Genomic DNA, 13,832 nt, shown 5'->3' with positions numbered 1-13,832 from the left:
CCAGAATTTTAACCTGGCAAGGATACTCAATTTCCTCCCTAGGAGCAAAAGGAAATTTGGCCTCTCCGCTGTCTTAGTCATAGGCTCTCCTGAGCAGTAAATAACAGCTGTGTCATATTTTGCAAAATGTTGTCTGCCTGTTTTATGAGTTGATCTCCCTATGAGAGAGTGATTAGAGAACACACAGCTCATCTAGTTGATGGCTACAGACAGTACTTGCACCACCTTAAGGTGACTAGACAGCATCTGTCTACTAGTCTCAATGTTTCAGCTTGATTTTTTTTTTGGTAGTTGTAATGATCAAAAGCAAGAAAATAATTTGACAGTTGGCACAAGTAGCTTACCTAACCTGAGCCAGAGGTTTTTTGTTTTTTTTTCAAAATCCTGGTATGTTTCTATCCAGTCTACTGCCCCTTAATCATTTCTATAATGGATTGAATTGATAAAATCCTTCACTGTGAAAGAAGGATCAAATACAAAGCACAGTGTGTTTTTTTCCAACACCAAGATATAATTCTTAAATCTGACAATGATGACAAAAATCAGTCCTTAGCTACATTTTTTTCTTTTAGTCATTCTTACTGGGTGCCCCCTTTAGACACCCCTTTCCTAGTCATTATCCCCTAATTAATTCCCTTGTTAAATGTAAACTGAGCATTAAGTTTGAGTAATGGCTTCCTGTATGACTAAGTAAAGATGAATTTCTTGCCTTTGCATATTGATTCAAACAGCATAATCCCAGCTTGTTTGGTTAAAAATCCCCATCCTAGAGTCAGGCATTTCAGTACTGTGCATATTGAAATATTGGCTCCCCATGTTTTCACCTAACTCTTATTAATATGAATTGGAGACAGGTGCTTGCATATAAAATTGGCTTAAGCAATGGATGTATCCATATGTAAACTCATATCTCTTTATTCATTTAACTTAAGGCCAGAATATGAAAATGATGGTAGGGCTGAGATGAAACTGTGCAACTTACACAGAAGATTAACATATTGAATTTTAAGGGACTTGAGGTGTCAAAAAATCTGCATGCATTAAACTCACATATGTGTCGGTAAACTAACAATCTGCTCCCTTTAATGATGTGATTCTCTGGCAGATTAATACATTCAGAGGAAAAAAAGTAAGCCCAATACACCCTGCTGGAAAGAGTATTACAATGGGAATAAGTGGATTTAGTCTATTCTACACTTGTCTGGTGTCATGTCAAAGAACTGTTTCTTAATATACCACCTTCTTTTCCTTCTATGGAAAAGACTTCACAGTGGCTTCCAAATTGGAGACAAAACTCTGCACTATTTGGTCCTGGCAACTAATGCCTGGGTGGGCTGCTTGAAGGACCCTCCTTGGAGTTCTTCAAGCCAAAGTTGTATGATCCCTTGCTAAGCATGTTTTAGGATTGCTTTCATATGTGGGATTGATCAAATGACCAAAGAGGTCCCTTGCAACTCTCAAGATCTGGGATTCAGTGGCAGCCAAGTGATGGCGGACATGGCTAGTGCAACCAAGAGAATGAGAATGAGAAATGGAAGGTAATTACCACTTTACCACATCCCTGAAAATGCTTTGCAAAATCCAGACTTTGCTTGAAGATATCCAATGAGATGAGATCTCATGGCCTTCCAATCAGCCCACAATTCCAGTTATAGGATATTGTTCCATAGATCAAATCTAAATTGGCCCCTTTATAATTTCCATTCCTTCTCTCTAGTTCTATGTCCTTCAGCCAAGTAAAACAAGTCATCATTTTTACAGTAAAAGCCTTCCTATATACTTCAAGACAACAATATATTGCTCCAGAAATATGAACTTCTCTGAACTCAAAATCTCCAGTTCCAGGTCCAGAAAGGACCATGTTCTTTTGGAGACCACAGGAAACTGTTTTAAATTGGGGGTACTATCCCCAAACTCTCCCTTCCCCACTAATCACATTTCTTCACTCTCCTCCTATTAACAACCTAAATCTATTCTGGTGTAATGCTTAGATCTATAAGCTAACCTGTTTTACCTATTCCCACATTTTTATCTTTCTTTTTTCATCTTTCTGTCTTTAATTTTATGATTATAAAATAATAATAATGACCATTCATATAGAGCTTTAAAGTTTATCAATTACTTTAAATAGAATATCTTACTAGAATAGCACAACAAATGTATAAAGTAGGTAAAACAAGAATTATTCTACCCCTTTTTCAGATGAAACTGAGGCTCAAACAGGTGAAAAATATCAGAAGTCAAATTTGAATCTATATCAGTTCAATAACACTACCATTTATCTTATGATTGATCCTAAATAACAAAATTTAACAAGAAGGCATGATACCAGTTGAATATATTTTAAGAGGTTAAAAACACAGCTCCCTGAAAAACACATCAACTCTATGTCAACCTTCCAATTTGATATATGTATGTGTTTTTGTGTGTGTATGTGTGTAAGTATGTATAAGCATGTGTGTGCACATGTCTATATGTGCATATATACATACAAGGGTATGGGTATATGCATATGTGTATGTTTATGTGTATACACATAAATACATACACATATGCATGCACACATGCATATACATATATATCAGTTCGATAATATTAGTAACCTGGAAGGAACATTAAGATATATTTTGGTCTATTGCTACAAAACTTTATTTTTGCAAAGGCATGTGAGTCATGCTATTGATCTGATATGGGTCATGATTTATAGCTAAAATGTTTTCTCTGTTTTCTTCATGTCTATAAAAAAGAACTTTAAAAAATTTCAATGCTTTGAACCAGAACTCACATTTTAGCACCTTTTTTAGCATACTTTTAAGACTCAGCAAGTTTATACTGCACTATTTTCATTTTCATACATGCATAGTATACAGTAAACCATATCTGCCAGTAATATTAACATTTTCAAATAAAGGCAACTTCTTCCCTTTGCTATTTGTAACATATTGCGTTCTAGTATATTTACAGTAGAAATAATCCAGCTGCCTTTTTGGAAGACATAAAGTTGGGAATAGTACTACCATTTCATGACTGTGTAATATTTTGTTTTATAATACATGATGATGAATAGTTATACACATGAAGGCAGCTGATAATAAATGGGCTTTACTATAGTAATTTCTAAATGTGAAAGAGGGTGGTAGGGACACCAGACATTCCTTTTAATTATATTAGCTATGTAAACTTGTATAACATGTTCCAAATAGTTTAGTGAATATTTTAGCATCATCTACTTCAAGTTTTCATTGAATTATTTTTTCTCTAGTACATTTTATTTGCACTTGGGATGTATACATTTGGGGGTATGACAGAAAAAATATGTACTAGAATTCAGAACAGGTATAAAGAAACATAGAATTTTGAAATCTTATACCTGATAGAGATCTCTGAGATCATATGATTCAAGCTGGTCCTTACTGAGAATCCCCCAGATAGCAATAGTAAGTGGAAATCCAGTATTTACTTATAGATTTAAAGTGAGGAAAATTCTATGACTTCTGGAAACTTTATGGCTCTGTGACAAACAAATTTTAGGTGACATAACATTATGTTGGGCAGTTACCTACACAAACACATTATTATAAGTGTATTATTGGCCAAAAAATACTTTAACAGAATCTTGAGACTTAATTGTTAAATTTGGTTACAATGTATTTGTGATGATATTAGAAAAAGACATTGGTTGGAGCAACTTTACGGTGGATGTGTTTGCCTATACATGCTTTTGGTGTGACTTTATTTTTTTCCATTCAATTATCTATTTGCTTATTCATTTGTTATTAACTGAGGATACAGGAACCTTCTCTGCATATGTTTATACCATAGAAAGTATAAAGACATGACATTTCATCTAAAATTGTAGCACTATAATAACTCTCTTTTTCCCTTAAATTCTACACAAGATTGTCTGTCTCCTCCGCAAAGAAGGGCTAGAAGAAATATATCTAGCAGTTAGTCAGTGTCTAGATAATTGGAAAAAATCTACGTTATCCAGTCTCATGAGTAGATTATGGGAAAACTATGATCATCATTACTAAAATGTGATTCTGTAGTTTCTGTCACCTCACCTTCTTCCTCATTCAACCTAGAATATAAGATCCTTGGGAACAGAGACTGTTTTGTTTGTCTTCATATTCCAAACTCTTTGTCTAGCACAGTGCTTTGAATATAGTAGATAGTAGAGGTTTAATTAAAAATTGAATTCACATAAACAGAACTTCTTGGCTATAGATCATTATCTTTAACACTTTCACTCGACACACTGAGGACTACATTTTATATTCCCATATTCTATTTCTTTTGAGACTGAAGAAAATCTAAGGCATGTTTCATATGCTAGTTTCCCCATTGTAGGTCATTCTCTGAAGTGGTCACACCAACTCCCAAGTGAATAGAGAATCTGCTACTTAACCTCTTAGGCTTTAGAAGTTACTCTCCAGTGTTAGGGTAGTGGTTTTATACATGTACACACATACATATACACACATGTGTATATATAGATATATGTATTTGTATATGTAACATATGTGTATATATACACGTGTGTGCATTTATATCTATATAACAACTGTCTGAAAACCTCAGAACAACCTAAGAGATGCCTACCTACCTACCATACCTATCTATCTATCTATCTATCTATCTATCTATCTATCTATCTATCTATCTATCTATCTATCCATCATTTATCTACTGCTTTAACATTTAGAGCAACCTCTAAAGACTTGAGAGTATGGAGAAGCCATATTTGATACAGTATAATATTATATATTTTAGTATAGTATAGTACATTATATGTTTTGTTATGTTATGCTATGCAATTCAATGCTATGCTATGTTATGTTATGCTATGTTATCAGCAGCCCCCATGAGTATCTTTTCTGCCTTTATTCTCAAACTGATTTAATTAGACATTAATAAGCGGTATTTACTAAGGTGACAGGGTAAGAATAACTGGTGTAAAACATGCCCTCCCCAACCAAAAATATTAATCTATGTCACACAAGCTAGTGGGAAAGTGAGGTCAAGCTTAAAGAACATGTCGCAAGGGGGTAGAAGATTTCTTTTGCTGAATTATCTCAGATATTCCTCTTGGTTATGGTGTCGTTTTTTTTTTTTTTCTGTTCTTTGTAGAACTTTATTCTGTAGCTAGTCTGTCTTTGGATCCTGAAGAAAATAGCACTCCTATAGTTAAAAGGTGGAGGATGAGGAGACCATACCAAAACTGTTTGATCCTCTTTCCCAATCAATCCCTTCTCAGGAATTTAACAGTATTGCTTTAGTCTCTTTGATTGTTCAAATTCCTCAGGTTCTGAACTAACTCTGGTGTTTTACACAGGCTTCATAGGGATTAATAATGCCAACAAATCTAATCATTCTCTGATGCAATGTCAATACAGTTGATCAAAGACTTTTTCACATTTAGTCTAAAGTCTATGATTTATTCATTGCTTGATTGGTTGAAACATGTTATCACCTAGTAACAGTATCAGGGTATATAGCATGTATAAATTTACTTTAAATGGGACAGAATGAATAAATTGACTTTCTCAGTCCCCCCTCCCCCAACTTTTACTCTTTCCCTAGTTTTGGTATTTGCTACCCCAGAAAATCTACTATAGTGTGTTTAGCCAATAGTCTGTAGTCTCAGATCCTTCATAGCTCTTTAGTGACTTGAGGAGTAATTTAGTTCTAAATTATCCTTTACAAATGCTTCCCTCACAGAGTAAAAAAGAGAAAATAAGAAACAACAGAACTCAATAATCCACTGTTTAACAAACTAGAAAATATAAATTATCTAAGGGAAAACACTTCTTTTAATTTTTTATTTTATGTTTAATTTATGGAAAAATAAGCATTTCTATAAATAATATAATAAATTACAAATGAAACTGCAAATCTATATGCAACTTGCTATTCATTTTAAATATAATTACATGTAAATTTCTTTCCTTTTCCTTTTTTCTACCCCCCCCAGAGATGGCTACCATTACACTCATGCATATACACAGATATATGTATATAAAATTATTTTATATATACTTCTATTTATCAGTTGTTTCTCTGGATGTAGATAGCATCTTTCTTCACATGTCATTTGTCATTAATTTGGTATTTATAATAGTCAAAATGACTTTTTTTCTCAAAGTTGTTCTTAAAACAATATTACTCTTACTGTATACAATGTTCTCTTGATTCTACTCATTTCATTCTTTGTTATTTTGTGTAAGTCTATCTATGTTTTCCAAGGTCATTAAGCTAATCACTTCTTATAACATAGTAGTAAGTATTCCACTGCAATTATATGCCACAATTTATTCAGCTATTCTCTAATTGACAAGCATCCCTGTAATTTCTAGTTCTTTTTCACCACAAAGAGACCCACTATAAACCTTTTAGAACACATAGGTTCTTTTCATTTTCCGCTAATCATCTTTGGAAATAGACCAAGTGGTGGTATTGCTGGGTCAAAGGGTATAAGCAGTTTAATAACTCTTTAGGCATAATTCCAGATTGTTCTCCAAAATGGCTTGATCAGTTCACAATTCCACCAATGATGAATGTGTCCTTATTTTTCCACATCCCCTCCAACATTTGTCACTTTCCCTTTCAATCAAAAACAAGTTTTTGAGAAAAAAATATGAGGTACCTGAAAAGCAATTTTACAGTAATTAGATTTAGACCAACAATTTATATCATATTCCGTAATACATTCTAAACATCCTCACTCACTTTTGGTTGATTTTAGTTGTGTCTGACTCTTCAGACCCCATGTGGGGTTTACTTGACAAAGATACTAGAGTGGTTTGCCATTTCCTTCATCAGCTCATTTTATAGATGAGGAAACTGAGGTAAACAAGGTTAAGTGACTTGCCCAGAGTCACACAACTAGAAAGTGGTATCTGAGGTCAACTTTGAACTCAGAAAAATGAGTCTTCCTGATTCAAGACCCTGTATTTTATCCATTATGCCATCTAGCTGCCTTATACATAGATCCATGACATTAATATTAAAAATCATGTTATAGAAAAATTAGAAGATAAACAAATTATATATATATATATATATATATATATATATATATATATATATATATATATATATATATATATATCCCAGATGTGGCCAGGAAATGTATTCTGACCCAAACAAGAGACACAGGAAATTACAAAAGATAAAATGGGTAACTTTGATTACTTGAAACTCAAAACCTTTTGCAAAAACAAAATGTACCAAAGATAAGAAGGGATGTGATTGAAAGGGGAGGGGGTGAGAAATCTTTATATCAAATGCTTCTCTCAGGAGGCAAGTGATTAAAGTTCTTGGGAAAAGATTATTTAACATAATTTGTAGTCAAATACAGAGTCCATGCTTCTAAATTTATGGTGTTACCATTAAATAAACAAACACCATTTTTACAAAGTTCTCGGTCATTACTTATATTGGTGCTTGCAAAAATATTTTCCTTTTTTTCAGTCATCCCCCAACCTTATATCATTCCACAGTGGAGAAAACTGATGTCTAAAGAATGATTTAAATAAAATCACCCTACTAAGTGTAGAAGCATTATTAGAAATCAGATCTCCTGCCTGAGTTCACTCCTCTTTTCACTTATGCTAGGCTGCTTGTGAATCAAATATTGACATCATAATAGTAATTTCAGGTTAATTAAAATTCTGGGGCTTAACTTGAGTGTAGGAACTCACAGCAGGAGAGGAAGAATTATTTTTCTTTTGCAAAGAATAAACAGTAAGTTGAAGACAAGAGTTTGAAATGTATTTTATGAACAATAATCTTAGTATTGGGTGACAGTAAAGGTTAGTGTCAGGACAAGAAGATATCTTAGTCACTTTGAATTTATCCTTATTCTTTCAAAAGACTGAAGAAGAAGGAATGAAGGAAAAGTCTGAAACAGTAAGAAAAACTAGAGTAAGCCTTAGAAAATGTGTACTTGGAAGTATATGCTTGATCGCACAGCAAAGGAAAATTTTTCTAGAGAATAGTTCATCTTTGATTAGGTGCTTATTCTATTATTACATTAAAGAAAGGTCCTGTATTAGGAACACCAAGTTAAATGATCATTTTTGTCCCAAGAGGTCAAATTATAAGAATTGTATGAAAATAAAGGACTGTAATTTTTATTCTTAGACCTTACAAAGAGGGAAGATACTGATTTGAACCCTTAATGCATGACTAGGAGTAGAGGGTGGCATTTGCAAAAAGGCAGAGGCAGTCTTGAAAGTCAAATGGGTTGTACTGTGAGGGAAAAGGCTCCTTGTTCCTAAAAATGGGCAAGCCAAGGCTGGGGGAATATTTGTCAGTTATGATGGTAAAGGGAATTCCTTTTCTGGTGTGGTTTCAAATACATAGCTACTGACTTTCTTTTCAACTCTGAAATTCCATAATTGAGTGAAATGAAGGGGAAAATTAAAAATAAAACTTTAATAAATATTTTCTTTAAAAATTAGTTTACATATGTTACATAAAACAGCTTTTAAAATACTTTTAATTCATTATATTTTATTTTCTTATCATGTTTATATAATGATTAATGAAGTAATGTTACCATAGTTATCTTCAATGACACTACTGTCTGCTCTTACATTCAAGATGGCAATCCCATAAAGCATATCTGACTTGGATGGAATTATTATCCTTGTGAGCACAAACATAGCAGTAGCTATACCTTGGTACACCCACTAAGACTCCTGATTGAGATTTGAAGACAAAGCAGGGATCTGAGTCCATGAAAAGATAGCATTAAGCATTCAAGCTATCATCTCATCTTCTATGAATAGTGTAAAAACTGCAAAGGATAAGAGACTTAGTTTGTGGTATTGAAAAAAAAACACAAATGTGGTAACTAATATGTGTTACTGTCTCTGGGCTCACTCCCCCTTCCCTTGAAGCTGTATTAGAGGGCAGCAAGCATGAAAAGAGGGAGAAAATGATATAAAGACTGGGATTCCAGGTCAGCCTCTGACACGTGCTATTATGGCTGTTGGGAAAATCAATTTATTTTTGAGTTCCCCAAGCAGCTTCCTAAAAAGATATTACAACTGAGTTATCAATATATGATATATTCATATATATGTATATGCATGTGTGTGTGTATTTAAAAACAAAAGTATGCCATAGACGATAGTACATTGTGTTTAGAAACAGGAAGATTTAGGTTCAAATCTGGACTTTGAAATCCACTTCCCTTTTGTAATTCAACTCCATTTGCTTTCCTCTCATTCTCTTAACCCTTTGTAATATGGTTTCTGTCCTTTTCTTTCCACTGAAAATACTCTATCCAAAGTAACTAATGATCTCTTAGTTGCTAAATCTAATAGCCTTTTCATTCTCCTTAACCTCTCTGTGGCCTTTGATTCACTCTCTCCTCCTTGATAAAACTTTCTCTGTTTTGGGCCACTACTGTCTCCTGGTTTTCCTCCTACCTATCTGACCATTCCTTCTCTGTGTCCTTTGCTGGGTTCTTAACTAATTGTATCCTTAAAAAGACATGCATATATATTAGGATTCAACTCCTACCCAAATATTTAAATGTTGGACAGTACCAAGGATCTAATCAGAGAAATTTATTATGACAAAAAGAGGAGTCAGTCACATGGTGTTAATGGTAATTAATAGTTCATGAGATAGCTGGAAATTCACATAATTTCCAGAGACCTAAAGGAATTGTTCCAACATATTAAGTTGACTCCCTGTGGTTGCTCGTTGGTAGGAAATGGACAAGAACTGAACAAAATGACTAGACAGAAATGACTAGGCAGTTTCCAATCTGGTATTAGATTGATAAGACAGCAGATCAATGAAATATCAAATTATTATAAACTATTTTATACTTTCTCAATGCATTTTCATATGTTGTATCTCCTTTAAAGAAGTAACAAAGCTACTAATCATATGTTTGTTATAATACTCATCAAATATGTGTAAGGGAATGATGGAAGTAGCACAATAAGCTTTCTCTCTTTTGTAGAAAGTTGGATGGTGATTTGGGCTTGATTGGCGATACATTCGGTGAAATACAATTTTAAAATTACCCAGTTTATTGTCTTCTGTGAACCTGAGTTCAGATCTACATTTACTAGCTATATGACCCAGGGCAGGACACTTAACCTTTGTCTGCCTCAGTTTCCTTAACTGTAAAATGTGGAAAATAACAGCATCTAACTCATAGGATTCTTGTGAGTATCAAATGAGATAATATTTGTAAAGTATTTAACACAGTACATGGAACATAATAGATGTTTAATAAATGCTTTTCTTTCTTCCTTTCTTCCCCTCTCCTTCCCTCCCTCCCTTGCTTCCTTCCTCCTTCCCTCCCTTCCTTCCTTCCTTTGTTCCTTCTATTATGTTCCTTTTGTATTTTTATATTGAGGCCTGCATAATGGCAAACCCCTAGTTTCCTAACCTGTGTTAATTAGTGCTTGGGTTCACAGCTAGGTGGTGCAGTGGATAAAGCACTGGCCCTGGATTCAGAAGGATCTGAGTTCAAATCCAGCCTCAAACACTTGACACTTACTAGCTGTGTGACCTTGGCCAAGTAACTTAACCCTCATTGCGCCCCCCCCCCCCAAATAGTTCTTGTGTTGTTTAGAGGATGAATTATTCAGTTTAAATCTCCACATGCTCTCTTGTGTTTATTGTCTCATGCATCTTAGAATTGTCTCCAAAACAAGATTTAACTACTTTGAGGGTAGAAATATTGTCATTTATTTTCTGTGTGCCCCATGACAATTGTCATGAAGTGTGTTGAATCTGCCAAACACAAACCTCAGTTCCTTGTTAGAACTCATGAACCTTGTGTCTGAAGTTCGAAATAAGTGCCACTAGATGGTGACACTTCTTACTTAGTATAGGCCTTTGCAAAGGTCTCTTTGGACACATTATGACTGAAATACCATTCAATGCAGTAACTTTTACTTCCTTTTTTAATGAAATAAATACCTTCTTAAGCCAGTATTGTAAATATTAAGACATTTGGAATCATAAGGCCATTGACTTAGAAATGAAAGGAAATATGGACTCAGAGAAATTAAATGACTTGCTCAAGATAATAAAGGTATATTAAATAACAGAGCTAAGACATAAACCCAACTCCTCTTACTCACAAACTAGCATTTTTTCTTTGGCTCTATATTTTGAGAAAAAAGATACAGTATCAATCTAAAGCAAAAGTAGAATTAAAAATCATTTTTCTAGCATTTTGAGGTACCCCACTAAATTTCTTATAATCATACTAGATTTTCACTAGTCTTTACAATTTATGCATACAGTAGGACTGACAGTATTATTACTTTTTTCTAGAAACTGTGAAGGGAAAGCAGGAAGAAGGGGAAGGGAAGGAACTTCTGTATAGCATCTACTATGTGCCAGGCACTGTGCTAAGTACTGTTTACAAATATTATCTGATTTGATCTTCACATCAATCCTGAGAGAGGTGCTGTTATTGTTACCATTTTATAGTTGAGGAAACTGAGGCAAGGAGAGGTGAAGTGCGGTTAAATGCCCAGGGTCACACTGCCAGTAAATTCTGTCATTCATAGGAAGGTAAGTGATTGACTTAAGACCACTAATGGAGGAGCAGGGACAGAAACATAAGACCCCTGACTTCTGGCTGCATGACCTTTTTAATGTATTTTTTTCAGTTAACAAACATTTATTTTCTTTCCCTCCCACTTCTGCTTCCAAACACTGCCTTCCTTATCCTCATGTTGCCAATTTGCTACTTGTCTTAATTCAGGATCCCTACCGTCCACTTATTCTTTCCTTAATCCTAGAAGGTTCTTGTAGCTCTTAACAATTCACTCCAAATTCTGAGCTGTTTTCCTCCAAGTGACTTTCTCACTGCTTCAAGCTTCCTTCTGTGCTATAGGGAGTAGCCTATCTAATCAATTCCCTTAACTGTTTTTCTTAGTTTTATATAACAGTTGTTCTTGTCAAAGTAGCAGTCAGACCATTTCTCTGTGTCTGTCTTGTACCTGATTGGAAGGGCTTCTAACTCTAAGACAAATCTATTGTGAAGACCTAGCCACCATCACCATGTTTTGCCCAGTTGGGGAAATTTTGATCTAATAATAATAATTAATTCTCATGAAGCATTTTAGATATTGTGAAATATGTGCTTGTAACTCACAACAATGACCCAGTGAGGTAGATACTAAAGATATTATCATCCCCATATTCACTGAGCCTCACAGAAGTTAAATGGCTTGCTTGCTTTTGTTCAAGCCACTATTATCAGTCCTTGATTTCAAGTTGAGCATTCTGACTGCACTCCTACATTAATATATGTTAGGAGTGAGAATCTGGCTCCCTCTTCTAGTGCCTAAAGTGTACCATAATCTTCCTCATGGCTAGCGTACTTTTTTCTGTTTTTTTTTTCCCCATTTGGAGACACCCTGCAAGGAGCAAGACAACTCTGCTCTCTGCCTCTTGCAATGAAAACATAGCCTGTTTCTTAGGGGAGACTGTTATAGGGGTTGCTCTTTTAGCTTCATAACATTGGAAAGGGAACATATTACTTTTTTGTGAACTCATTAAGTAGCAAAAGAATATCAGGGTTAGTTTCTTCATAGTTGAATTATTAATATTTCACATTAGGGATATAGCTAATAAATTGCTAACTATGCAGCATTGTTTAACATCTGTTGATTTATTTTATGTAAAGTTTTAAGCTTATTCTTAGTGGCTTCCAAAGTTCTTGTCCGATTAAAAAGAGTAGATCTCTGTTATTCAAAATGTCATTTAGACAGACCATCTCAAATCTAGTCTATTTGGATACATCATCTCCTATTGTCAAATAGTAGTAGTAGTAATATTAATAATAACAATAATAAACATTTAAAATCACCTTACTATGCTTCTTGTCCTGTGCTAAGACTTCCCAAATATATGGTTTTGTACAAAGTTTTATTCTTTTAACATTCAATTTTTTCTTAATCCACAGGCATTCCCCTGCATTTCCACAGGAATTTATGGTAAGTACAATTTATTATAAATAATGTTCTGTCATTTATAACTAAAGGTAAAGGTAATTATTAATAAAAAAGGTATTTTTTTCTGCCTGTACTTAATATATCCTTTAAATGTTGATCAAATCTCATTCTAGAATCCCCAAAGACTATATACATTATTGTTTGCTTTTGTAGAATTGGACTGTATTGAAAAATGTTTAAGTTATTCACTTGGATATCTTTTGTTGTACAAAGCTTTTTGTTGTAATGGGATTTCATCATGTTTCTCCCCGCCCCCGCCAAAAAATGTTGTACACTCTTGAGAATAGTTTATAGACACTGTAGATTTTAAATTTCTTTACTATCGTTTTTTTTTTGGTTGTTATATGTATAAAATAATAAAAGAGAATTAAGCTAAATATATAAATCATTATTTCCCCTTGCTCTTGACCACTAAGTAATACAAAGTCCTTAAGGGCAGAACAGTTTCTTTTTTTTAAAAAAAACTTTATATATGCAATAATTTCTTATTGATCAGTTGATTCTAGGGTATGTTATCTCCTTTAACCATATTTTAGTAGTTAAGTCTTAGAGTTACTTATTGAAGGATTAGAGAGCTTAGGCGAAGTACTTATATTTATAACTGTCAAAAGCAAGATTTGAACCTAGGTCTTTTCAACTCCAATTTTAGCATTCTTTCTTTATCATATACTGCCTTTCATAATACCAAGATTGTGTGTACATATGCACACAGATGTACATAGTATATACAAATGTACTATGTATTGGGGGTAAATATGTCTATATATCTATATATGTGTATGTGTATGTATTTAGACATAAACACATATGCAAATGGATGTATAT

At 33.8% G+C, this 13,832-nt stretch overlaps 1 protein-coding gene across 3 annotated transcripts in view; it reads left to right on the top strand.

Moving 5' to 3' along the window:
• Positions 1-13,832, top strand: part of MACROD2 (mono-ADP ribosylhydrolase 2) — a 2,303,223-nt gene that overhangs the window by 1,496,255 nt on the left and 793,136 nt on the right. For all 3 annotated transcript variants that reach the window (XM_043982733.1, XM_043982732.1, XM_043982731.1), the window contains exon 7: positions 12,959-12,989. In XM_043982733.1, coding sequence (XP_043838668.1) covers positions 12,959-12,989 — 31 coding nt within the window. The remainder of the gene's footprint in view (positions 1-12,958; positions 12,990-13,832) is intronic.

Source organism: Dromiciops gliroides, chromosome 2, assembly GCF_019393635.1.
Source record: "Dromiciops gliroides isolate mDroGli1 chromosome 2, mDroGli1.pri, whole genome shotgun sequence".
Lineage (NCBI taxonomy): Eukaryota > Metazoa > Chordata > Mammalia > Microbiotheria > Microbiotheriidae > Dromiciops > Dromiciops gliroides.
The sequence above is the reverse complement of the archived record's forward strand: the minus strand, read 5'-3'. Positions and strand labels throughout refer to the sequence as shown.